General features: G+C 43.6%; 3 protein-coding genes across 6 annotated transcripts in view; 1 reads left to right on the top strand and 2 right to left on the bottom strand.

The window, feature by feature from the left end:
- Positions 1 to 249: 249 nt before the first annotated feature.
- On the bottom strand, positions 250 to 5520 carry LOC117142058. Its single transcript, XM_033305933.1, has 5 exons — positions 5049 to 5520; positions 3861 to 4070; positions 3180 to 3395; positions 473 to 3118; positions 250 to 396 (listed from the first exon to the last, which is right to left on the bottom strand). Exons 1-5 carry the CDS (start codon positions 5185 to 5187, stop codon positions 269 to 271), a joined length of 3339 nt encoding a protein of 1112 aa, XP_033161824.1. The 5' UTR covers positions 5188 to 5520; the 3' UTR covers positions 250 to 268.
- On the top strand, positions 339 to 12881 carry LOC117142060 (HIV Tat-specific factor 1). 2 transcript variants are annotated; one of them, XM_033305937.1, is made up of 7 exons: positions 339 to 422; positions 7701 to 8522; positions 8582 to 8784; positions 11731 to 11897; positions 11965 to 12151; positions 12204 to 12340; positions 12406 to 12562. In XM_033305937.1, the coding sequence occupies exons 2-7, from the start codon at positions 7709 to 7711 to the stop codon at positions 12560 to 12562; spliced, it is 1665 nt and encodes a 554-aa protein (XP_033161828.1). In that variant the 5' UTR covers positions 339 to 422; positions 7701 to 7708. The 2 variants fall into 2 exon arrangements, with proteins under 2 accessions (XP_033161828.1, XP_033161829.1); XM_033305938.1 differs by lacking the exon at positions 339 to 422 and having other exon boundaries at positions 7709 to 8522; positions 12406 to 12881.
- Positions 9848 to 26070, bottom strand: part of LOC117142059 (trichohyalin) — a 40767-nt gene continuing 24544 nt past the window's right edge. For 2 of the 3 annotated variants that reach the window (XM_033305934.1, XM_033305935.1), the window contains exons 2-7: positions 21946 to 21994; positions 13466 to 13655; positions 13093 to 13404; positions 12901 to 13012; positions 12574 to 12822; positions 9848 to 11690 (exon numbers count right to left, since the gene is read on the bottom strand). In XM_033305934.1, coding sequence (XP_033161825.1) covers positions 10007 to 11690; positions 12574 to 12822; positions 12901 to 13012; positions 13093 to 13404; positions 13466 to 13517 — 2409 coding nt within the window. In that variant the 5' untranslated portion in view covers positions 13518 to 13655; positions 21946 to 21994 and the 3' untranslated portion in view covers positions 9848 to 10006. The remainder of the gene's footprint in view (positions 11691 to 12573; positions 12823 to 12900; positions 13013 to 13092; positions 13405 to 13465; positions 13656 to 21945; positions 21995 to 26070) is intronic. The other variant, XM_033305936.1, reaches the window with a different exon arrangement.

Genomic DNA, 26070 nt, shown 5'->3' with positions numbered 1-26070 from the left:
TTAGTTAAAATCACAAATCATTTTCTAACTTGACTCCTCGTGAATATCGAATGTGCCATCTCTATGCTAAATGAGCTAGTTCCACTGAAGCCATTCACATGGGAACGTGCAAGTTTTCTACGGTTGATGGTAGGTTTTTTCCTCCCGCCACAGTACGGTCACACTGCCTGGTGCAGAACTTTTCTATAGGAATTTCGTTTGCATTATTTTTTATTAAATTGTACTTCAAGACCAAATGCAATTGCTCAGAAAAGTGCTGGTGCAAGTTTTATAAAATCGTGCAGACCCGCGACGCCTGCGCCTGATCGCCATGTGCCTGTCCATTGGTTAAGCTCAGCTCGCTGTTAACTTTGTTTGTGTTTTTGTTGTGACTTCCAGCCGGCGGACGCAGTTCATCTGTTTGGAAGATAAGCAGGATTTGGGTAAGTATATACTGAAGGACTTGTTGTATTTCAAAACCAATAAAAGGTACCTTCAATCCTGACCGCCTTTTCGTTACGGCACGAGAGCCTGTCGATCACCTGCTGCACGAATCCCTTAGCGTCTTCCTCCTTCTGCTGGGCCACAGCTTGAACATGGGAATTTGCCCTCAGTTGCATGGCCCGGATGTCATCCTGCATTGCCTTCTTACTGCGCTCCACCACTGCATCCAGAGGGTCTTCAAAGGTAGTGCTTGGCTCGAAGATGTTGCCATTACCATTGCCATGTCCTGCGGAATTGTGGTTTGAGTTTACAGAGGCTGTTGTTCGTTCATCCTCCTCGTTGGAACCCAACGTTGTGGTGGTCTTTGGTGCCCCCTCTTTGAAGGACAAGTCATCCTCGCCGCGAGGTGTGGAACATGGCGTGGTCTGTGGATCCGCCTCCCTCGCCGCTTTTATCTGAAACAATGAGGAGATGTTTTCCTTGGCGCCCTGGACTTCAGTAGAGATCTTGCTGGTCACCGAATCCATGGCCCTGCCCATCGAATCCTTTGTTTCGGAGGCTGCTTTGACCGCATTACTGCCCGCCTGCTCCACTGCATGCATTGCACTACTTCCTGCTTGTTCCACTGCGTGCATTGCATCGCTGGCCATCCGCTGGGCACCTTTACCCGCCGCTCCTACTGCTCCGCCTACGGTATCTACGGCTCCACGAGCTCCAGTAGCCATTCGCTCGCCTACAGCCTCCATGGCATCACGAGCTCCATTTGCTGCATTTCTTACCGCTGTTTGAATTGAGTTACGCGTGGAGTCCATGACATCCATCGCGTCTTCGCCGACTTTGGACGCCGCCTCCTCAGAGTTCGTCACAATTTTGTCAACGTGCTCCTCCACACGTTGCATTATATGCTCTCCATCTGATTCCAGATCCTCAACGGAGCTCTCCAATGGTGTATCTGGCATTTGTTCCTCTACCTTAGACGTCACATCCACTCCGTCGTTTATGAAGCGTATTTCGTTGATCACTTTGCTGCTGTCCGTTGAGTCCTTCGTTGTGGTTATTTCCACGGCCAGGTGCTCGTCGTCTTCCGTGGGCGGTGTTGGTGTGTTCACCTGAATTTTGGCCGTAGGTACTTCCTCCACTGTGTCCAGACTAGAGACCAGTTCCGGAGAAGTCCTCTCCAGATGGTCATGGTCCATGGCAGACTCGTATGAAAAGTTTCGTATCGGCGTCTTTTTTACCGTCTGCGGTGTGCTAGAACTACTGCTCTCGGTATATGGCGTGCGTGGGCGTAAAAGTGTTTCCTGGCTGCCTGGCACTTTCGGCTTATGATCAACTAATTGCATATCTTGTACGGATTTATTCGACCTTAAAGATTCTGTGAGGGAATTGGGAGGGGTGGGTGTACGTGTAGGAGGAGTGGGTAGCTTCTCCATCGATTCGACAGGAGATGAGTTTGATTTTATTGAAGATTCTATGGTTTTAGCTGGTGATCCTTTTGTTTTCACAGGGGAATCGATTGCTTTTAGTGATGATTCTTTTGTATCCGCTGGTATTACGGGGGACTCTACAGGTGCCGATGGCTCCATCCCTTTATATCCATTATTTGTTTTGATTGCTTGACTTGTTACAGCCGTGTTCGGACAGTGAACTGATTTTTCTTGATCTGTGGCGCTTTCATTTTCATTTCCGGGTGCAACCCGCCCCTCGATTTGATTAACTTCCTCTTTTTCAGAAATATTTGAGTTTGGACCCATTTCATCACTACCCTTTGGTTCATTGTGTCCTTTAGGCATAAGGTCTCCACTTTCGATATTTGCATTCATGTCCTGGTAACGAGTTAAATCTGACTTCTCTTCTGGTTTCTCACTATTAATTAAATGCTTCACTGCCTCCATGGCCGCCGCTGTTCCGGCTCCTGCTGCTGCAGTCAATCCTCCCACAGTAGTCGACATTGATTGATCCTCAGTTTCCTCCATACCCTCTTGTTTGGTAAGGCTTCTTCCGCTGTGTGTCCTAATCTCCTCTTTGTTTCCATTGGCATCAGTTGGCTGCAACGCAAGACTACGGCTCACGTAGCGATTTGGTTCAGCTGATCCATTTACAGATGCAGACGACATCGAGGAACGCGGTATGCCCTGCACCAGGACGTGTTGATCCCCCACTGCGATGTCCAATAGTCGCAGGTTCTTAAACTTGGAAATTTCACGGAAGGTTTTCAAATGATGGCCGCTCTCCGAGAACGTAGTAAAGAACTTGTTGGCCTTGCTGAGAACCGCATAGAAGGAGAATCCTTTAAGGAGCTTCCAGATGGGTCCGTTTTCCTCGCAGTCGTAGTCATAGAAACGTTGGAAGACCAGACTCTTGTTCCGTAGCGACTCGAAGCTGCGATAGATGCTGCCCGCATTGGTCACAATGTACACCTCGCTGGTCTTGGAAATGTGCATAAAGATGATGGCTTCGGTGGGCGGCAGATTTTTCTGCAGCTCGGTGAAGCGCGGAAAGACGAACTCGTTGAGGTGGCCGGTGAGAAAGAGGTTCCCGGTGGCGGTCAAAACCAGAGTGGACTCCGGTCCGCAGGCAAACTGCTGCACCGGTGCATCAAGACGAATCTCTACCGGATGACCATCGTAGTCTGGCTCTAGTTCTCCTAACTGCAGCTGGGCATTGGAGCCACAACCAATCAAACGACCAGTGGCTTTAAAAGAGAGATTATTAAGGTGAACTCATACACATTTTCTTTTCCTTTGAATACTTACTGGTCAGCACTGCAAAGTGCTCCTTGCCCGCTTGGACTGTCATAAAGTTGTCCGTCTCCTCGTTCTTGGAGAGGTAATCATCGAACTCTTCCAACCGAAAAGGCTTCCGGATAATGGCGCATGACTGCTGATCAACTTGGGCGCTCGTAAAGTGCTGAGCCACATGGGTATCCTCGGGAAAGATATTGCGACCCGTGAAAAAGATTTCGTTGGAGTCTGAAGAAATTATTTATATGTGGATTATAAACTAAATTCAATAAAATTACCAAATGTGTTGTGAAAGTTCGTTGTCGTAGCCACGTGGTTTTCTACCAATTTGAGATATGACTTCTATCAATTCAAAATTGTTTTTGAACATTCCATTTAAACATTGCCTAAGTTTTTACTTTTCTACTTGAATACCTGTTTGATAGACTTCCATATATCTCATATTACTGATATCTTCATTTAAGGCATATATTTAGTTAAGTCCTTTAACGTTTGTTCTTACTAATAACTTTGATATATTAGTATAACCTACTCATTGAATCATAAACACACAACTGAGCAGCAAAACAATTGCCCAATTGCTGCCATTTACTAAACTTTTTCCCCAAAACTAAAACTTTCGGTTAGGCCGATTTCTTAGGTGACACATGCTCCGAGTTGACGAACTTCCTCCATATTTGTTGATTCACTCACGTGTTAGCATCACGGCCCAGTGATTGCCGAAGGCGACGTCGCAAATCTTTAATCCGAGGGTTTTCAAGGCCTTCACGCAGGTGGGTTTGGTGACGATGTCCCCGTTGCCGTTGTGGCTGCCGCCGCCCTTTTTGCCGGAGGCTCCGCCATGGCCACCAATGCCGAGCTGTCCGTAGTGGTTCTCGCCCCAAACAAATAGCCGTCCAGATTCTGTAATTGATAAGAACGGTTTGACATTTGCTTTGGCTTTCACCTGCTGCTGGTAGCTTTTGTTTTTGGTTGTTTTATTATGTTTGGCGGGGGGTTGTTCCCTTTTCTTGACTTTTATTGATTGAGAAAGTGTGCGCGCGGGTGTGGGCCAATCCCATGAATAACCCAAACCCTCAATCCCACAACGTTTCAACTATTTAACTGCTCCCCCGCATAAGTTAACGCCTCAATTACGTTAGCTTCGGTTTTAGTTTCAGTTTCGGTTTCGGTTTTTGGGGCTTTACTTCGTGAGTTCTCTCCATATTTCAGGTATTTTAACGCCGCGTCTGACCCCATTAGTTGTTGAAGTTGCCGTGATTTGAAGTGCTTGGTCAGCTTTACTGGGTCTAACGTGGATTTTAAGCTTATGTAATACGGGCTTAGTGTGGGATAAATATAGTACATTAAAAGTAATATCCTTAATGATATATCATATATACATATATATTTTACACTATTCTGTTGATACATCACCAGTGGTCTTTTGGACGATTTATTAAAGAAGTAGTACAGATTATATACCACCCTATACGTAGAGTTCCAAACAACTTTCCCAACATAAGATTTGCTCTATGTGTCAGATTTTCAGGGAATATACGGATGTATTCGATTTCTGTGGGGATTGGCAGGATGAAATATTCAAAACACCCCTGCAATACACCTAATTCTGGTTACAAATTTGTCGGGCTGCAAAAGCCGGCTATAATTTAGTAATTCAATAGACCCAGCAACACGAAAAACACGGACTCAAGACTGGGCCAACAAGAAAGTGAAAGTAAGCTGAACAGTGGAGCTTATTATTATTTAAAGAAAATTGCAGCCAACATGCAATGCACGGGGCACAGACAACCGACCGACAATAGATTTTCACTTGACCACTTGACTGGAGTCAAAGGATTGGTGGTGAGCAGTGTAAGGACTTTGGGGTCACGTAGTTACCACAAATGACAGCGCTCTGGTTTGGACCGGAAATCAGGCGCTTCACAGGATCGTTTTTGATGTAGAAGTAGCTTTGGGTATTCTCCGCCAGATGGGATTTGCCCAGGGTGAAAATGGCTCCGCTAGCAGGTATATCCATTTTGGGATTATGTGTCTCTCTGTATTTGCGTTTTTAACTTTATATGCTAAACTTTTATTGATTTTAGTATTAGTGAGTCTCTTGCATATTTTTCGCCGGCTGCATTTGAAATGCTTGTGGGGAGGCCCCTAGGCGCACATATCTGTACACAACAATGCCATTTGGAGTTGCGTGCTCTCAATTCCCGAGGCGGTTTATTCCGTGGCTACTCTGGCCGGCACTTGCGGTCAGTCGAACGTCCCAGCGCGTACTGGTCAGTGAGGACGACTGGGGCTAGCACTCTAGCAGGCTAACTGGGTAGTTGGCTAGCTGGCTAACCATTAGCCACCGACTCACTCTCACCACCCACAAACGGGCCATCAATATTGGGCCATTTTGGCTGGCGTTGCTTGGCCCTTATAAGTATGCTATGGAAATGTGAGCGAGTGAGTTTGGCCCAGCTCAGGAGTGAGTCACCCTACTCTGTCCGTTTTTCCCGAGTTAAGTTATTCCGTGCGCCAAAGAGCGAGTATGGGAATTCGGTTTTTTCGGCCTGGAGTTTCGGTTCACCCGCTCCCCCTCATGGTATTTATGGCATTTGTGAGTAATGTTTGCAAATCTCTCGGAATACGAGCCACGGTAAAAATAACATTATTTTTGTGTGTGATTGGGTCGTTTCTTTTCCCTTTCACTGCGCATAAGTCCCGGTTTCGTCTCCTCCAGAAGCCAAATTCCTTTCCCCTGACCTGTTGACATTTGGACAGGATGAGTGTCCTGCGAATTCGCGACATTTCTGAAAAGTTAATTAATTCACGTTTGGGCGTTGGAATGGCGTCGTTTAGCCGAAATTGGGTAACTATTTTATGACCTCCAAGGCGCCGTCATAAAACTGAGCCAACTGACTAGTGCTTTCCACATTTGCAGGCTTTCGCAGACAATTTGCGTCAATTAATTGATTTCTGCTGGCATCCCAAGAAGGTTTCCTTTGATTTCCATACTTTGTTATGCAATAAGTGCGTTCCCATCGATTGGGAAAGGCAAAGGTATGCAGACAAAGGTTGAATAATTATCTGATTGTGCAGCTAAACTTCAGAATGGTTTATTCGGATCTGATATGTATTTATATATATGTAGAAGTCTCTTAAACTCTTAGTTATGCCAAAATATCCAACATATAAACACTATAATATAACATATTTACAGGTTAAGGTTTTCCATCTAAGCAAGAGAGAAGAACTCCACAACTCCACGAGTTGCTCGACTTTCAGATACCCGTTACTCAGCCAGTCGAGGAACTCGACTATTGCATTCTCTCGTACATGGGTATATAAGATTTGACTTGCTGAGGCTTGTTTTCTCTTTAGTTCAGTATTCTATTTTGCATAGGAACGTGTAGTCCCAGTTTGGAGTCTAAACATTCTGTATTATATGCCACACTTTGCCTTCTTCATGTGGAAGCCGTGAGCGTTTCGAGTATGTTCTCAAATGTCTATGTAATTTATGAATCCCCTAACAAAGTTGTTTGGCCTGCAAACTGCAATTGCCCCTGCCGTGCTCTCCGCCCTTTTCCGCTTTTCCCTGTGGGCGAGGAGTGGGCATGGTCTGTTGCATGCGCCAGTTTGCCAGGGAGTTCCCCTCCTTAGTCCAAATCCCCTGGTGGATCCGCCTTCATCCGCTGACTGTGCAGGAATAGTGAATCTTGTGCGAGTACATGCAAATGCTGCCCACTCGTTGAGCGTTGAACTCGGAACCTCTGTGGTTTTTGAGCCTATTTTTAGTGGCCTTAAGTTGTGACAATTAGACCGAGTCCATTGAACCCTCTTCGATTGGGTTAAGATGTTGGGGATGACGTAAAGCGAATCGGTCAAGAACCTGCGAGTCAGCTGCCGGAACTCTCAAGCGATGTGTCAATAGGTTGACAAATCTATTTGGCTTCTGCTTCTAAATTGTACTTTCCGGGCCAAAGGTTGATTGAACCTGGCGGTCAGTTCAGGGGAATCGATTCGAAAAGCGAAAAAGGAGAAGGGTTCCCTGTCCCAAATATAACACGAAATTAGTTGACCTTCAGCGGGCCGGCGGTATCCAAGTCCTTTTTCCCCGACACTGTTTGTGTTCTTTCTTGGGATTTGTGTTGGTCTTTTCTTATGCCGCCCAGAAAGTGGCGTGCGCTTTTCATTTCATTTTATTACCCGACCCAAGCTTGACCCACACACACATACTGGAATACATGGGGGAAAAATGGCAATCATTGTGTAAATTGTTTACCTCGCCTGGCGAGAGGTGCAAAAAAGAAGCATGGTGTTTCCCGGTGCCTTCCTTGAATGCTCTCTCATTCCTCACCCTTATTGTTCTTCAATGTCAAGCAATATGGGCACGTTCCTGCAATTTAGTTTTGTTGTTTCACGTGGTGATTATTTGTTGTCCTGGGAAAAAAATGAAATGAGCTGGGAATTAGGCGACTGTCCCGCCCACGCAGCAATAAAGGAGAGGAAGAAACTAAATGTAGTCTACTTCTCGACATTATTTAATTACAGAACGCAAAATGAGCGACGAAGGTGAATGTAAATCGGAGCAGCTGGAGAAATCCGAAGAAGCGGAGGAAAAAAAGGAAAAGGTAGAAGGGCAGGAAGCGACATCACCAATTCCCAACACCATTTCAGTCCCAGAAGTTGATGACAAGCCGACGGAAAATAAAAACCAATCGGATAATCACGCGGACAAAACGGACGAAACTTCATCTCAGGACTTCGCCGCCTACGAGGAGCACATGACCTATGGAGCGGATGGCGGGGCTATATACACCGATCCCAGCACGAAGCAGAAATACAAGTGGTGCGCCACCGGAAACAATTGGCAACCCTTAAGCATTGATGAAACAGTTGCTGGACAGGCTGGTGATCCCTACGAAAACGAGCACTACAAGTGGTGTCCCAAAACCCAACAGTGGTTGCCCAAAAAACAGGAAACTGAAACGGAGCACTACAAGTGGGATGACGAGAAAAAGAAGTGGGTACCCAAGCAACCGAACCAGGAAGGGGTTTACGGTGTGGATGAGCATGGTGAGCGTACTTACACCGATAAGGATGGAGTCCAGTTCTTTTGGGATGCAACCAAGAGTGCTTGGTTCCCCAAGATCGATGATGATTTTATGGCCCGCTACCAAATGAACTATGGATTCATTGACAACACTTCAGCGGGGGAGAAAGAGAAGGCTGAAAAGGAGGCGGCTGAGGCCAAGAGAAAGGAGGAGGAACTCAAGCGTATGACGGCAGAGGCGGAAGCTGCCATGTCCAGAGACAATCCAGCATCCAGCGCTGCAGTGCCCACTGGCAAGCGAAAGGCCCAGGAGCCCCCAAGTACGTGGTATACGACATTTAGATTCATTACCTATTGTTTAATGATAATCTTCTTTTAGAATGGTTCGAAATGGATCCCTCGCAGAACACCAAGGTGTATGTCTCCAATTTGCCCCTGGACATTACCATGGATGAGTTTGCCGATCTGATGGGCAAGTGTGGCATGGTCATGAGAGATCCGCAGACGCAGAAGTTCAAGCTGAAACTGTATGCCGAAAAGGATGGACAAATCAAGGGCGATGGCTTGTGTGATTACATCAAGGTAAGTGTTAAATTAAAACTCCGGATTCATTCTCTTTGTTTTGTGTTTTTTCAAACTTTATTCATTATTTTACTTTGTTTGCGCCTTAACTAGAATTTATCTTGCATAAATATTATATGGTAATTTTATCATATGTTTTCGTATTACATTTGTGTACTGCTTTCCTCTTTCATGATTTCTTTGCTAACGTTTCGCTGACTATTTAGTTTTATTCGCTTTTCATTTCTCCGTGTGTAGAGTAATAATATTTAAAATTGGTTAGTTTACTATTAAAATGCATTTACTTGGCTGTAAAATTGCTTTTCCTTTCGATTTCATTCCCGTCCTTGCCAGCTTTCAATTTCAACATTAAACGAAACAAAATGTACTGAAAGTTGCCTTCGAGGTTTTTTCCTTTTTTTTTGTTTTGCCTTTCGCGTTTGAGGTATTAAAAAATACATAAAAATTTACATTTAAACATACTTTAGTTATTACATACATCTTTGTAAAATATAGTTTTGTAATCTAGAAGTTAGGAAATGGTCGGTGACCATCCGATGATGTTATCAAAAGATTATTAGTAGTAAATTATTGCTTCGCTGTGCCCGATTCGAGGACACCATAGGCAAACCGAGTGTGGGGAGGCATGGGACTTGGACACTGCTGGGCTCTGACCCAAAGGAGTTTTCCATTCAATCTTACGTTTTACTCACTATAAATATTTCCGTAGTTCTGTGCTTGAGTTTAAAAAATTGATTTTGCGTCTGTGGGGTTTATTGGCTCTAAAATTGATTGCTAACTTCTAGTTCGGTTATTAAGGAAACATGCGTGACTGGTTGCCGTGTGTTTACGGTGTGTCCTGTGCGCTGTGTGAGTATGTGGCGTGTCCATATCCTAAACCTATATATAGTATATCTTTACTGTACAGTACTAAAATAGCTAGCGAAGCGCATGGAGATTGGGTTTCCTGCTCGATCGAAATGCAATTGAAATTGAAATTTGATTCCCCTTAACCGACAAAATCTGCTTCGCAGCGATGTTCCTTCATTCTCCTTTCTCTTCTGGTAAATAATACTTTTGCGAGTTCATCTTGTGTTTTGTTTTAATTAAAGCACAAAGAAAACAATCGAAAAGGAATCGACTGGGCAACTGTGCGTATGTGGAACCAATTGTGATCGATATGTCTCGGTTAGTATTGGTTAGTGCGGGGTGATTTGACTGCCGCCAGGACTTCTATGGACTTCTACTCGTTGTCGTCCAATCGCATGGCTTGCTGTATCCTCTTCAGTTCCTTTGCCCGCTGGTCACGTTCCTTTTTCTCCTTCAGCTGCTTGCGCCGTTTGCGCATCTCGATAAACTTCTTCTGGTCCTCGGGACTCAGCGCCGAGATTCGAGTCACGTACTCACGCCTCTTCTCCTCCAACTTGGCCTTGACTTCCTCGTCGGCCTTCTTCTTGGCCGCCTCCACGCGTCGCTTCTGCTCGGCGGCCTTGGCCTCTTCGGCAGCCCGTTCCTCCGCCTCCTTGGCTTTACGCGCCTCTTCCGCCTGTCGCATGTCATCTTCCAGGCGCTGCTTCACTTTGCGTTCTTCTTCAGCCACTTCCTTGCGCAGCATTTCCTCCTCCTCAGCTAATTTTTTCTCCGCGGCCTCGCGGAGTGCTATTTCCCGCTCGCGCTGGAGCTTCTGCTCCTCGCGCCGCTGGTTTTCCTCGTGCAGGCGCTTTAGTTCCTTTTCCTCGAAGCGGCGAGCCTCCTCAAGCCTCTCCAGTTCCAGGCGCTTTTCCTCCTCCTCCTGCTCGCGTCGAATCTGCTCCTGTCGCTCGTCCTCCTGTTTCTTTAGCTGCTCTTTCAGCTTTAGCTCCTCAAGTCGCTTGGTTTCATGGGCCTCGGCAAGTTGCTTCTCCCGCTCGGAATTGGCCAGCCTTATGCGCTCTGCATACAGATCACGCAGTCGCTTCTCTTCAGCCAGACGCTTGGCATGGTTTTGGCGATCCTGTTCCTCCTGTTCCTCGCGCTGTTTGCGGCGCTGCTCTTCGCGCTCTCGTCGCTGTTGTGCCTCCAGTTCGCGTTGCTTTTGGATGCGCTCCAGCCGTAGCTTCTCTGCTTCCTCGTCGGCTGCGTGCTGGCGGTCTGCTTCAGCCTGCCGTTGCTTCAGTAGCTCGAGCTCGCGCTCACGCTTTTGCTGCTGGTATTCCCGTTCTTGCTTCTCTCGCTCCTGCTTAGCTTTAAGTTCGCGGAGTTGCTGTTCTTGGTTTTCCTTAAGCTCTTGCTGGTGGTTCCTAGCCTGGTGTTCGTCCTCCTCCTGTTTGAGTCTATCCTGCTCCTCCCTGTTCCTTTGTTCCTGTTCATCGCGTTGCTTCTGTTGTTCTTCCCTTAGTTTCTTTTCCTGTTCATTTCTTAGATTCTGTTCGTGCTCGTCCCTTTGTTTCTTATCCAGATCCTCACCAGATCGCTGACGCAGTTCATCGATCACTTGGGGTTTGGGGTCATCGTGCTGCAATCGCTGCCGGCGCTGCTGTTCCTCCCGCTGCAATCGCTGGCGTTCCTCCTTAAGGCGACGTTGCCTTTCGCGCTTTTGCTCCCGAGCCAACTTCTGGCGTTCCTGCCGACGCAGCTGTCGGCGACGTTCCCTTTCCCGTTGGCGTTGCAATTTACGATCGTACTGGGTCATCTGCTGAGGCGTGGGTGAGGGAACCAGGACATCATTAGACTGGCTAACCGGTTGCGTAGTAGTTGGCGCAACAGTTGAAGTACGAGGACGATTCCTTTGGCGTTGCTGTGCTGGCTGGTAGTTCACATCGTTGGGATGTTGATTCTGATTCTTGATCTGACGGTTCCTGTGGTTGTTGCGACGATTGTTATTGCGTCGACGGTCGGGAATAATCATCTCTTCGTCGCTGTCCTCGGCCTTGACACGCCGGTGGTACCTAGAAGAAACATTTACTAGTTAGTTTTTTTCTATTTCAGGTGGAGAGTGTCAATCTGGCGCTGAAAATTCTAGACGAGTACAATCTGCGTGGCCACAAGATCCGTGTCCAGAGGGCTCAGTTCCAAATGCGTGGAGAATACAATCCCGCTCTGAAGCCCAAGCGCAAGAAGAAGGACAAAGAGAAATTGCAAAAGATGAAGGAAAAGTAAGTAATCCAAAATGAATGTTTTATTAAAAGATTGTGGAATTTTACACTTTAACGCCATTTTTAGGTTATTTGATTGGCGTCCAGATAAAATGCGAGGCGAACGGTCAAAGAATGAGAAAACCGTCATCATCAAAAACCTCTTCACCCCAGAACTCTTTGTGAAGGAAGTGGAGCTCATATTGGAGTACCAAAACAATCTGCGGGAGGAGTGCAGCAAATGCGGGATGGTCCGTAAAGTGGTTATCTATGATGTAAGAAAACGAAAGTTTCTCGAAATCTTCTCTAAAATAGTTCCCATTTCAGCGCCATCCTGAGGGCGTTGCCCAGATCAACATGGCCTCACCGGAGGAAGCTGACCTCGTCATTCAAATGATGCAGGGGCGTTTTTTTGGACAGCGGCAACTAAGTGCGGAGTCCTGGGATGGCAAGACGAAATACAAGTAAGTTTCGAAATGAGATAATTATAAAATATAAAATAATTGCTAATTCCTAATTTCTGTTTTAGAATTGACGAATCAGCTGTCGAGGCGCACGAACGGCTTTCCAAATGGGATGAATTCTTGGCAGAAGAAGAAACCGATAAAAAAGCTTCCGAGGAAAAGAAGGAGGAGGACGTTGACTCGCCCGAAACCCAGCTTTTGCCAGGAGACGCCACACCTTAGTTTTCATTTACCTGCGATCGTTTTCACGCGGTTCAAGGATCTCCAGGACCACCTCGTTGGCCTGCTCGTTCGGATAGGTAGCGTTCCAGCGGTTGTAGATCTTGTAGCGATTGGGACCGCTCACCTTTGGCATCTTGTGCTGGCATATGAAGCGAAGCTTATCCGAGCAGGGCCGCGCCGACCAGCGGTACTTGAGGCTTGGATCGTAGATGGCACAGTTATTATCCAGCGGTTGGCTGTTGGAGATAAGTTGCACATAGCTAGAATTGTTGCTTAAGCGTTAAATCAATCTACAGAAATAAAGGAAGAAAGGAAAGAGCATCTGAGAGATCACTTACGCGGGATCAGTGCGGCTGAAGGAGTCGGTGGACAGATTGCGACCACTCATGCTCCACTGCCATCGGTTGTTGTGGTGGTCATAGGTGGCTCCTAACCAGATAGGATCATTTTCTAAAATCGAAAAACAGGTCTTATTTAACTATTCCGGGTTGGATCTGCGGTAGCAATTTAACTTGTAAGAATCTACTCACCGCCTGATAGGGCATCCTGTTTCTGAAGGAAAAGTCTCAGCTTGCGGTCGGCGTGTTTGCCCGGCTCTGTGAGATTGGCGTTTTTGTCCTTGCAGAAGAAGTGTGCCTCCAACCAACTGCTGCGCTGATCGACCAGCGAGTAGCAATCGGTGCCCACGCGATGGAATTTCGGTGGACACAAGGCGTATACACGGCGCTTTGGCCTGGAAGTTGGAGCTGCTGCATCCTGACTGTGAGCAGGCGAGGGGCCTTCGAAGTTGATTTCGGCGCGAGCTGCACTTCCGTGGAACTCCGCCGCAATTATGTGAGCAACTGTGGGCATGACAGAAATAATCAATAAATCATAGAAAGAGCTGGATGCGAAAGAACTCACATAAAGCTAAGATAAATACTTGACAGCACCACATTTTATGGCTGCCACACATCCTCTTGCCTGCTGCTTGATGATTGTTGATGCCGGGTATTTTTTCCCCGACTTTTGAGGGTAAGATGAAGCTGGTTGTATTGTGCTCTGTATTATGTTCGCTATGGCCACTTCTTACATCGCTCTACCGGATGACGGGCTGGAAAAATGGGTTCGAAATGAAAACAAACGATGAACATTCGTTAATCTCTCAACTCGTCTGCATATCATAATTTTATTTCAGCAAATGTTTGTTTTATGCAAATATATGTCGGAGAAGCCTCTAACAAGTGTATCCGTTGATGGATGGACACACAAACGCCTCCACGCCAGCGAAAACAAATTGAGTCGACGAACAGATTTATTTTATTTATCGGCCCCCATTCATAAACAGCTTTTGCCCACGAAACTGGTCATCGTCGACTTTCGGTTGGGTGGATGGTTGGTTGGGTTGATGCAGTGTCCACTCATCGAGTGGCTCATTTGGCCGGTCATTGTGTGGCGTTTCAATTAGCACTTTCATAACTTTAACCACCTCGTCAAGTGGCAGACAACCCGGTCAAAAGCCGTCACTGTAGCTGCCACTGCCACTGGGGCTTGTTATTGCATTCTATTTTCAATTTGTTGACACTCCAAGTGCCTCCGCCGAGTGTGTGAATGGTGGTGTGCCGGTTGCAGTGACCCACTTTTCCACCACTAAATAAACGACTTGAAATGCCGCGGGTTTATCCGCTAACTGTTTTAAAGGGTCTGTCATGGCTTATATTTAGAACAACTGCCATGTAAGGGTCTCAAATAAATTGTGTTGTTATGTGAGATAAGATACTCAAAGAAATTGAACTTGATCCTTTAAATACAAATAAAGGGGTCCTTGTGTAAAATTGAAATGTTCATCTGATGGATAGTTCCATTATATTATTCTACAAGTTTGAAATATTTTTTTATTATAAATATTGTCATATTTAAGCAATAAGCTAATAAAGATTTCGAATTTAAAATATCTCAGAAAATACCAAAAGTATGAATAACCCAAGCGAACGAATGAAACCAACACATCTGGCAGTTTAGGGCGATTTTTGGGCGTTAGAGTGGGCTTGTCAATCAGTTGAATCAAATTTTCTTTTTAGCTTTTATGGTTTCCGAGATCTCAAAATAATAAACATTATTACAACAGCTTTTGAAAATCCGGCATTGTTAGGAAAAAAATGAAAACATTTGTTTTACACCTATACTGAAAGTGAGAGTAAATAAGATCTAATGATAAACCGAACTTAATTAAAAGTTTGGCCGCACCATGTCTTTCACCTTTGACATACCACTACGCTTAATTAAAAGATCTATCATTTAAAAGTTTCTGCGGTGGAATACCGGTTTCAATTGCACTCTCCTATCGAATTATAAGCCAGATTGTGTCATTTTAATTGAGCCATTTGAGCGTGCGGCTAATTCAGCGCCGCCCCTTTCACTCCCCAAAGACCATCGCACACGTATGCACACGGCTAATTACATATAATTCCTGTAAAATAATGCATGCCCACGAAAGCAAACAAATTAAAGAAGGAAAGCAAAAAAAAAAGTGATAGAAGCAGCAAACACACGCCGGCCCAACTGGATTGACAGCTTCGCCAGACAGGCCGGAGTTGCTGGCTGGGCGCAGCCACCACTGGTGGCTTGTGCCTCTTGGCTTTTCTTGGCCAACGGCAACCGACAACGGATTCCTCACCGGTGACGACTTGACATTCATTATGGGCCCGATACACGGGAAAATATTATAGTTTATAGTTATAAAATGCGAAGAAACTACTTGGGTTTACTTTAAGACAGATGGTACATTACCCATCCACGTAGATACTAATCAAATGTGATCTCAGCGTTGGGAATTATAAGAAGCATACTGTATAAGCATATAGATCGCTAACCAATCCTATCAAATTGTAGGCACATTGAAGTACTGAAATGTGATACACATTTTTTTGCCTTTACATTTTACTTTATAAATACTATATATTTTTATTTAAATTGCTTTATATAATATTTGGTACTTACAGATAACAGTGATATTAAAATTAATAAAGGTATTTATCCGAGTTTTTTTGAGTGTAGCGATCTTGGGCACGTTCAGAAGCCGTACCTGCTGGCTCCGCAGTCGAATTGTTTACTTCACTTCTGGTTTGTTTGCCCGACCCGTTGACGCGATGACGAGAGAGTTGCCGGTAGATATGGACCTTCAATTCAACGCCGATCCACGATTCTGTCAACATTATTACAACTCGACATTCGCTTAAGTGGCTAATAAAAAGAGAGACGGCACCCACACGCAAGTAGGCGCAGGGAAAATGTTTGCCAGTGGGCGGAATTTGACTGATTTATGACCCACTTCGAATGCAGTCGGATGTGGGAGCCCAGACGACATTCAAATGTCGCGGAAAATGATGAAGGGGAAATCGTACGATCTTGATCTTGAACTTGGGCGTCAGCTTGGGCGCGTCGGCAATAATCGAGTTTGGAAATTACGACATCAGCGCAGCTGAATATGCTAGAGATTAATCGGATTGTTTCAACAAGTTTCGGGGGAAGTGGAGTCATACAAAATTATTTAAAAATATGGGAATCAATCAAGCGGCAGCAGAGAGAACCGAAATATTATATTCGTATTTCGGCTTTTTAAAGTCAGAATCTGTCAAATCCGACCCTTTTCCATAGCCTTGTCGAGCCAGCCAGTCGAGGTTAGGAATAAGCTCATCAGCACTCTGGGTTTTAAGCCTCCAAATTCCAAATACCCAAGGGAATAACATACCCTGTGAGAACGGGTATCGTAATCAGAAAACAAAACACAAAAAAAAAAAAGAACACACGTGTGGCCGCCATCTGAAAAAAAGATGCTGATAAATGAACAAGGGGCGTGCGATTACCTTTGAAGGGGGTTTCCTCTATTTGGGAGCCGAATTTACATTTATGAGGTGCTATTTTCGCTGCTCGGCGCTGGGAATTAGCATAAATTATGGACTTCCACGAAGTGTTTATGCCTATGCGATGATATATGATATGTAATTTAGTCGTAATTAGAATCGCATCGAAAACAGCGCTGAGAATTTAAGAACTGCGAACCAAGATGATTGCCAATAATTGAGATCTCTTGAGTAGATCATCACCCACTCGCAGAACTCGTCAGCCATCAATCAAGTTGCCCAAACACGAATTCGTGTTAAAAAGCAAAAGTTGAATGGCTGCGCCAATGGCAAAAAAGGAAACACATCTTTTGGACTTAACCTCTTCATGTCGGGTTCAATGCAAACGGCTGCCAAATAAATTAAAAAAGCTTAGAGATCGGCATACGGTGGTTGGGTAAGAAGTGGACAAATTGGTGGCATTAATCTTGACCATGTCATATCTACTAGGTTGGGGGAGTTCCTGGCCAGCAGATGTCGTAATCAATTACCGGGAATCCAACCCGTTCTTGGCATAATTAAGTTGCCAAACGAATTTGCATAGATTCTGTTAGCTCGGCGACCAAGTAAACAAACACTAAAAATCGATAGCAAATTGCTGGCTAAAATACCAGTTTGCGGCTTAATTAAAGGTAAATGTTTTTGTGCGGTTAATTTGTAGCTATAGGAAGTTAAACATTTATAAAAACAACGAATGGTTTTCTTTTCGACTGTGTTTCGCTCCAGCTTAATTAATTTATGCGCATTTCATTGATTTAAATGCAATCACAATGTGCGCCACACCAAGTAGTTCAGATTCAGTTGAAAACCGGGCGCAAATTGAACTGCAGCATTTCAACTCCTCGTCTATGTGAAAATCGTCGACGTCCAATATAATTTATACGCATCTCTACCAGATTCCACTCAATCTCTTGCTGCTCCGTCTGCCTCGATTTTAAGCAAAAAGTAGCCGAGAACCGTTTTCACAGCTGCCATTTCAGCCATTTCTACGATTTTTGCACCCTTGAACATTTCTACCTGTGTGCAATTGCCTGCATTTTCATGCTTCACCTGTGCGGAATCTGTCGGTGAGGAGCCAACACGTAGTGGTTGTGGCGGCTGGATGTGCTATCTCCGCATCTGTCAAGCCTTCTGACTGGAGTTTCCCTCCAGCCCTCAACCGAGGGTCTTTGCTATCGTCAGCCCTCAACTTTGTCCTCTTGGAATTTCAAGCTGTTCACTGATACACATCTCAACACGGAGCTAACCGTACACGGAGACAAATTATGGATGCGTAACTAGAAACCAAGGTAAATATAAGTAATTGTAACTTTATATGTATTATATTGTATATTTCGTATTTTATATTTGCAGACGAAATCCATTGTTTTTCACAAAAGTATAAATTTCATATTCCGCTTTCTCTAATTCCTGTGTAAGCTGTACAATACCCTTCACTCTCGAGCGAGAAAAGTGAAAGTCATTTAGTTGCTGACAAGTCATTGTGTCTTGTGTTGTGTGTTTGCTGCTTTGACAGGACGATGGCACTGCAGGGCAACGCAGCATTAGTGGTCCCATGCGGCGTATGCGCGATATCAAGTATACGCAGTGTGCCCGACCATCATGAGGCTGCACTTTTCAGTTGAATTCGAGTGCATTTAAAGTTTGGACTGTGTTTTTCAGCTGCTGCGGGCCAAGTTGAAATTAATTTAGAGTTTCGTCGACGAAAAAAGAGGTTTTAATGAGTTCAGTTGAATTTTAAATGGATTCCTTCCGCTCGAAGTTCTGCCACCTAATGAAGCAAATGGAGAACATTCTTTCTATTTTCATCTGGGTCGGCAATTTAAACAAAACCCAAAAAATGACCCATTCATTCTGTTTGAAGCCATAAATCCCAACTCCATCACGTTAGGCTCTGGCCAGAATTCGCCAGAACTCATCACAAATCGACTTGGCTGCAGTTCGAAATCCACAGACCGACCTATCAATCATTTCTACCTGCCTCGCAAAAGGTGTGCGCACTTTTAGGGGTCCTACTCCAAAATTATATGACATAACTCAGCCGAGAGCTCTTGGGTCCCCCAATAAATAATCAGCCACGGCAATCGCTTCAAGTTCGTCTTTGACTTGCCGCACGTAACCGCAATTCCGATATTTTCCAACCGCTCAGATTTTATATGTATGCACATACATATGTGCATGTCGAATTGGAAGACAACGTCATCGACCAAATAAACTTGGAGATTTGCATTGGGCGCAGGCGCCAGCGGCTACGTCAGCATTTAAAACACGTACTCGACCGGCAATTGGAACTCAGGCAGTAGACTGAAGTGATGTCATGCCGCTCAAATTTATTTTACTTCACTCGACGGCGGGGTGTCCCAGCCTATCTGATACTATCAGATCGTACACTTGAAGAAAATAGGAGTCCTTGTTTTGTGGCACACAAAATCAATATAATGTGCATATACATTTCAAAAGAAAGTGGAGGGAAAGAATATGTACCGCCACTAAAAGTAATAAACTAATATGATTCATTAAAATATAGTTTAATTGTTATAATATGAAAACAAGTGATTTTTCATTTCACATTACATAGAATTTTTTTATAAATTTCTATACTGCGAATTTGTAGTTTATTTTTCAGTGCATATATAATTCCAATTCAGCGATGATGTAAATTCTGCTAAGTCGATCATCGCTTCTAAGATCGTTTCTTCAATGATATGCCTTGTTTTGTGTGCCCACTTCATTGACATAAAAATGTCACTTGTAGTATTTTCGTTCTGCGTACAAATATTTTCTATTAATTGTTTTCAAGTTCAAATCCCCCGAAAGTGAACAAACGAAAAAATGCGGGCGGGCTAATATTTGTGGAAATTAAGGCTGGCAAAACAAACAAATATTGCGGAACTTTGCTTTCAAAATTGTTTCTGCTGTATCTGGTTTGGGGTAAATTGTTTTGGCGATGTTATCCGAGCGTCCGGCCAGCAAGTTGACCATTTAGGTGCCCATTGTTGTCCGTGCCTCTTGTCTTCCTTCTACGCTCGACCCCAAACCCCCAAAACCGCCTCATTTGCCTCGTGCAGCAGAAGCTGCAGAGTTTTCGCTTGTTTGCAGCACTTCGGCTGGGAGCCCACAAATTTGTCGACGCGTGTCGTGACACACACTTGACACTGCCTCCTACGCACTTCTCCTGGAATTGCTTCTCCTCCTTCATGGCTGTGTAATTGCCTTTAATGCAGGCACACTCAAAGAAAAAGGGGATTTTCCCAAATGTTCCCAAACGTTCCATCTAGAATATCTTCAACTTTTAGCATAGCACTTAAAGTTCCATTACTGCTATTGTGTTATTAAACTTAATTCTTCGGTTAATGTTAATTTTTTAAACAAAAGCATTATGCAAAATTCAAAAAAATTGGAAATAATTTTTAGTGTTTTTTCTCTATGTGCCTGCCTTTCGTTATCGACGCACGCATTTCTGTGCCAAGTTAGTTTGCAGCTGCCTCCCGCTGGCCAAAATTCCAGCAGGACCTAGGTCCTAGCGCTGGTCTTGGTTTTGGTTCCAACTTGGTTTTGGTTATGTTTCTGCTCCTCTGGTCCTCGTGTCCTGCTTGTTCTTTCTGCTCTTTCTGTTCTTGGCGTTCGTGTCAACGATAAATCAAAAGTTTTATCTTGTTTGTTGGCCACCACCCACATCTCGCATCCACATGAGTTGCCTTGAAATCACTTTGAGGCTGAAAAATTGTTGCTTCGCTTTTGGTTTTTGTGCGTGTGCTGCAGAAATTTTGCGATTTCTCGCAGATTGGGGTAGGTGGACTGCATGGTGCTGCTGGGGCTAATCGCATTATGGAAAGTTAGTTTATGGCCTGGCTAATGCTGGGCCCATCACGTATACGCAGTGTTGACAATGGCTGGCCAAGTGGAAATTTTCCCGCCTATTTACTGAATTGTTGAAATTGCACAGGACATGGTTTCTTTTCACAAGTCAGGCGGCAGGACATGCATGCAAAATGATTTCCGTTTGACTGTAATTTATAGGCAACCGGTCTGCTGCACTCGTTGCTCACCATTCAACTTCGCCAGTTACTCACCCACATTGAATCCCCAGAACTACCATAAAACACCCCCTAAAAGCCCCCCCCATTTAACCATCATCCTTGGCATCCCGGCCAGCTGCTGCATCATCATATCCCATCCCATTCCATTCTGCGGATGCCTTTTGTTGACTTTACGGCTATGCAAAGTCTGGCATATTTATAGATTGAGTGGCAGCGTGGGCGGACAGTGGGCGTGGCATTAGCTTTTTTTTACTAATGGCCCGGCAGATGATGATGCTCTCCACACCACTCGGCCAGCCGCTTTCGTCGTTTTTTAATCTATATTTAAATTTTTCCAGCACGAAATGTCAAGGCGAGCCATTTAGAATCGCCACAAAAATCACAAATCAAACTCGATATCTGAAAATCAAATTACGTTCTCATAGGCAGCGCAACGTATATGGTCAAAAGCGAAAAATATAAGTAAATACAGAAAACTTTGACACAGCAAATGGCATGCAAATTGATTCTGGTCGTAAAATAGAGGAATGAGTTAAAATCTCTGCTGACTAAGCCAACTGGAGCTATACATAGGTGTGTTTTCAATCCACGGGAGGAATTGAATCATCTGCAATTTGACTCACTCAGGTTTTTCTACCAACTCAGTTTGCTACGTATGTCTGTGACTTTGAAACAAATTGTTCAAATATTGCCCAAGTATAAATATTGATCGTGTGGCATTAGGTAAATTGTGGCTCTAAGGCCACAGAAGTGCCATTGGAAATTATTACGTATGCGCCATGTGAGAGGGCATAAACTTTTCCATTGGGCACTCTTATTAATTTATATGCCACTCCATCGCCTTATCGCTAACTTATTGTGGTAAATGCAGTTGCAACTCCCTTTTCCATAAAAAATGCACACGGCGATAGTGCCCAAAGGAATCAGCATAAATAAATGCTGGAAATGGGTCTCCGATCGAAGGCGATGTGTGGAAATAAATATAAATAAGTGTAAATGAAAACCGTCTACAAGAGGTAGAAACCGAATCCAAAAGATGAAAACCAAAGTCGCCGCCTGGCATTGCGCAAAATGTGCGGTGAGTATTGACAAGAGGGCCAGGAGGTGTAACCACATTGGAGTGGGCGGTTTTTGGTGGCACAAATTGCATTAGCCAAATGAACTGAAGAAATGGCATCCATATCGAGCTGGCAGCTGAATTATATGCTTGCATTTCCCCAGTGAAATTTATAATACAATTGCCTTGCACATTTGTAAGTGGGAATTCATTGAAGAAGTGAAATTCGTGTTCGAGAAATAACTGAAGATGAAAGGAATGTTTATGAGAATTAAACCTAATCAGGTTAGTCTATGATTATATACTATATTAAGCTTAAAGATGTAGCATTTAATTGGCAGATTTCCTTGTTTCTTTATCCAATTAAATACAAAGTTAAAAATTTAATACTTCTAATATAATTACCTATTCGTTAAGACGTCCTCAAGTGTCCTTTGCAACCGAATCGGCGAATCTGAAATACAAAACACAGCAATAATCAATAATTGCTCTCGATGCAAAAAGAAAATATGCAGATTACTTTCACGAGATTTCCTTTTCCGTAACATTGTTTCAATCGATGCACGAAATGCAAACCATTCGGAGCAAAGCATTTTGACATTTCGAGAGGCGAATAATAATCGAAAACTCCTCGAATGCAGTCCAAAAATAATAATAATTGCAACGGAGTTTATGGCGGATCACAGCCACTTGAAAATGTCAGGATTTCCCCATTTGCCCCACTATGTGCTATATATGCCGAGCTACCCCCACTCTTCCACCCATCCCTTTGATCTGGCAGTTCTTTCATAATTTGAGCAACTGCATTCTGGGGCTTTGTTTGTTTATCTTCGTTGGCTTCGACGTTGTCTGTCAGCTGAAAATGTTTATTTTGTCGACATACGATACAGAAAGTTGTAAGAAACTTCTCCGCACACAGCCAAAATCCCCTTCGAAATTTCTACGTTTTAGCCAAAAATTCTGACGATGCTGGAGCTCAAGTTCTTCACTAATGTCGAACTGCGTAATTATGCTGAGAAGGTTTCTAGTTTTTAGCACATATTTTGCATTTTTGTGTGGCTTCTGGGGGAACGGATGAGCACAAAGTAGATGGGGAACCTGAAACTGCATAAATTTGCCGCCAGCTTTGAAAAGTTGATTTGAATTTAAATCGAATCGAAATCGGGTCAGACGCTTGCCTCGTTTCGGGAAAAGACAATTGAATTATTAAATGTGCCACGAGCTTCGCAGACCGCTTTTAATTCCCAATTTTGCATATGTATCCTCACTAGAATTGATAATTTATTAAATTCCGTTCGACATAATTCGCCTTTTGTTTCGCCAATAAATTTCAATTTGGACGAACCAAAAATGAAAAACAGGCGTAGCCTCCAAATTGTGTCAATTGAGAGTAATAAAGTCATTTCGATTGCTATCTTCGCGTTTCCTTTCATTTCAGATACAAAGATATACCAACCTGGCCTATGATTAGTTGGGCAGTGCCGAACATGAAAACACGAAAGTGAGTCTGCTGCAAAATTACTTTGTCAACTTCATAAAAGGCTAAATTGCAACATTGTCTGTTTGACTACCCCAATCTCTTCTATTCGATTTGCATAGCCCCACGTTTAGTAAAGTACAAGGAAACGTTGTCAGAGTTGGGTGAAAATGCAAACAACTTTTATTTGTGTAAAAGTTTTTCAACTGACAAATGTCGAAGTGCAAAGAAGTCAACTACAGAACTTGCAAAGTGCAAGTGGTCTAATAATATCCGAAGAACAAACAGTGACTAAAAATAGTTCTTGTTCGAGTGGTTTTTAAAAGCTTAAATCTGTCGAAGACAGATTATAAAATATAATATTTTGTTTTAAGATTTTACTGCTCCTGCATTAGCAAAACTACAACTAAGCCCGACCAAAAAATGATTTCCAGAGCGTTAAACTTTTATGTACTTCTCGCAATAAGTACTTGAAAAATTCCTGAAACTCAACCGAGTGTAAAAACTTTTATGGGTTTCACAAAAATCAGTGAGAGGCTTGGTCAAATATGGTTATAACCTATTTTCAGTCATGTCAAAAACTGTTTTTTTAGGTTGATAAGATAAGAGGGCGATTTATCAAAATTTGCTCACTGATTCCGTCACTACTTGCACATGGCCCATTTGTAAGTACTTAAAGATTGGAGTTAACCGATGTCCCCATTGCCACTCCAAGTATCAAAAATGCAGGCTGAATGTGGCACCTGTTGGTCATCCAAACTCGTTTCCCCTTTGCGATACAATAACTTACAATAATTGTTATTGTTAGTGCTGTAGTCATTATACAATTTAACACAACTTGACGGGTTGACGACGAACGCGCTTTGTGTCTTTGGTAGATTGGCTTCCGTGGACTGACTGCTGGCCATTGATCAAAATCAAATGTGGCCCAAACCGATCGCCATCTGGCTTTAATTACGCAATTTTGCATTGATTGTGCCATTAGCGATTTGTTTGGCCGGCAAAAAGTCGTGCGAATGCCTGCTTTTGATTGTCTTCGATCCAGGAGATTGTAAGGAGGCCTTAACTAAGTGGTCATTATCAAAAAAGATCGCCAATCAGTGACAATTTGCATTCTTTTGGACATATCTCTGTAAATTTATGATAATTAAGATATCTTTAAAATGTTTTTCTTACAAAATAGTTGTATTTAGTTATTTGACTTTCTATTAAGCTCTGTTATCATGAAAACTGTAATTTGCAGAGGTCACTAGTTCAACTAGTTCCGTTAACCTCTAATCCCTTTATTTCGGGACGTGGCTCAACCTGTCGAAAAGTTCCCTCATTGGCCTGTCATAAAGATTATGCCCTCCGTCAAGTGATTGCTTTGAGGCAACAGTTCTCCAGAAGATCGTGCCACAAGCTCTATGAAATCCAGACAGTTCTCGCCAAGATGCATTTGGCCTGCGTGGGCCTAACGGTCCAGCAAAAGTGCATCTGCGATGAGGAACGAGGCGATGGATGGAGGAACCGGGTACCGATATCTCAATAGATTTATCTGCGCCTCGGAAACTGGAACAATTTGTGGTGCTTTGTACTCCAAACCAGCCGACGCGGCAATTTGCACCGGGCCTTTGGCCACAGACTTCCCTAGCAATCGCAATCGACTGCTCAATCAATTGGCTGCCAGTTTGTCCAACCGTCGTTCGTCTTTCTGTTTGCCGATTTGAGCTGTAAGCTTATCGAATTAATCGTTTGAATTAGCCCAAGACAGCTCAATTTGCGCCGACTGCACTTCCCCTGTGTGCATATATGTACTCGGATACAAATACTCCGCTGTTTGGATCTTGGCTGGTGGTGGCTAAATTGCAGCAATTATTTTGTTTGTCATCTGGGCAAACAACCTGCAAATCGCTCGTCGTCGGCATGTCGGGATGTGCTCCTCATTCTTGTTAATTAAGAATGAATTTATGCGACAATGGGCGCAACCGCAGTGCATAAATTAAAAAGAAAATAAAAAATAGTGTCTAGAAAGCAGATTGCATTTAATCTTTGCAACAGAGAAAAAAATTGTTTTTAAATCATAAAGCACTTGTTGAAATCATAGCTATCATAGCCTTTCTAAGGACGTTTCTCGTAGAGTAAAAGCGTATACTAGACTACACTATATATTCGTTTCAAAATATGTAGTATGTTGTGGACATACACATATAATATATAGGATATGGGATTGATCAGAATTACTAGGCCAGATAATCAGACCATGTCGGACTGTCTCAGGAGCTATAAAAGCTAGAAAGTTAAGAAAGTAAAGCATGCAGATTCTTCAAACATAGACGCACAGGAAGCTGGAAGAAGATTTCCACGCCCAGTTTAAAACGCACAAAACTGTCATGCCCACAATTTTGAAACATGGCATTATTTTTGATTTTATTATTTGTCTTGCCAGTTTCTATCGGATTGCCGAAAATCTTTTGGCAACGCCCCACTCTAAAGGCAACAAACCAATTAAAACTGTCACGCGGCGAAATATATATGTGTATTCATTAATTTCAGCTTATTAGCTAAGTAAGAAGTATCTCATGGCGTTTCCCTCTTTTTTTTACGAAAAAGCTACGTTTTTATAACACAATTTGAAAACAATTTATCTATTTGAGTATTAAACAAAACTGATGGAATTTTCGGTTACGACTTGGAACTTTATTATCTTTTATCGTTTTATTGATAATTGATAAACAACAAGTTTTCAATTGAGCAGAGATTTTTTTCTCTGTGCGCCGTAAACGGTAGCGCTTGGAGGCAAAAACATTAGATCCCAGATAGATACGGGCGAGTTCTTTGTACAAATGTCAGCCACGGAACGCCCACAATGCACGACCGCCAACATAATCCCCATCATCTACATCATCATGATGGGATCGTAAAAATAAAAAGTGGGGAAAAGTGGTGGGGATATGATGGGGGAGGGACTCTGGAAGGAGGTACAATTTGTTCAATTGCAGCAGCCTCTTGGGCGTCGCAAACGCGAATCTGTCTGCATCTAAAGTAGTTTTTCCACTCTGACACAGTGACCT

Source organism: Drosophila mauritiana, chromosome 3L (assembly GCF_004382145.1).
Source record: "Drosophila mauritiana strain mau12 chromosome 3L, ASM438214v1, whole genome shotgun sequence".
In the NCBI taxonomy this organism is placed as follows: Eukaryota; Metazoa; Arthropoda; class Insecta; order Diptera; family Drosophilidae; genus Drosophila; species Drosophila mauritiana.
The sequence above is the reverse complement of the archived record's forward strand: the minus strand, read 5'-3'. Positions and strand labels throughout refer to the sequence as shown.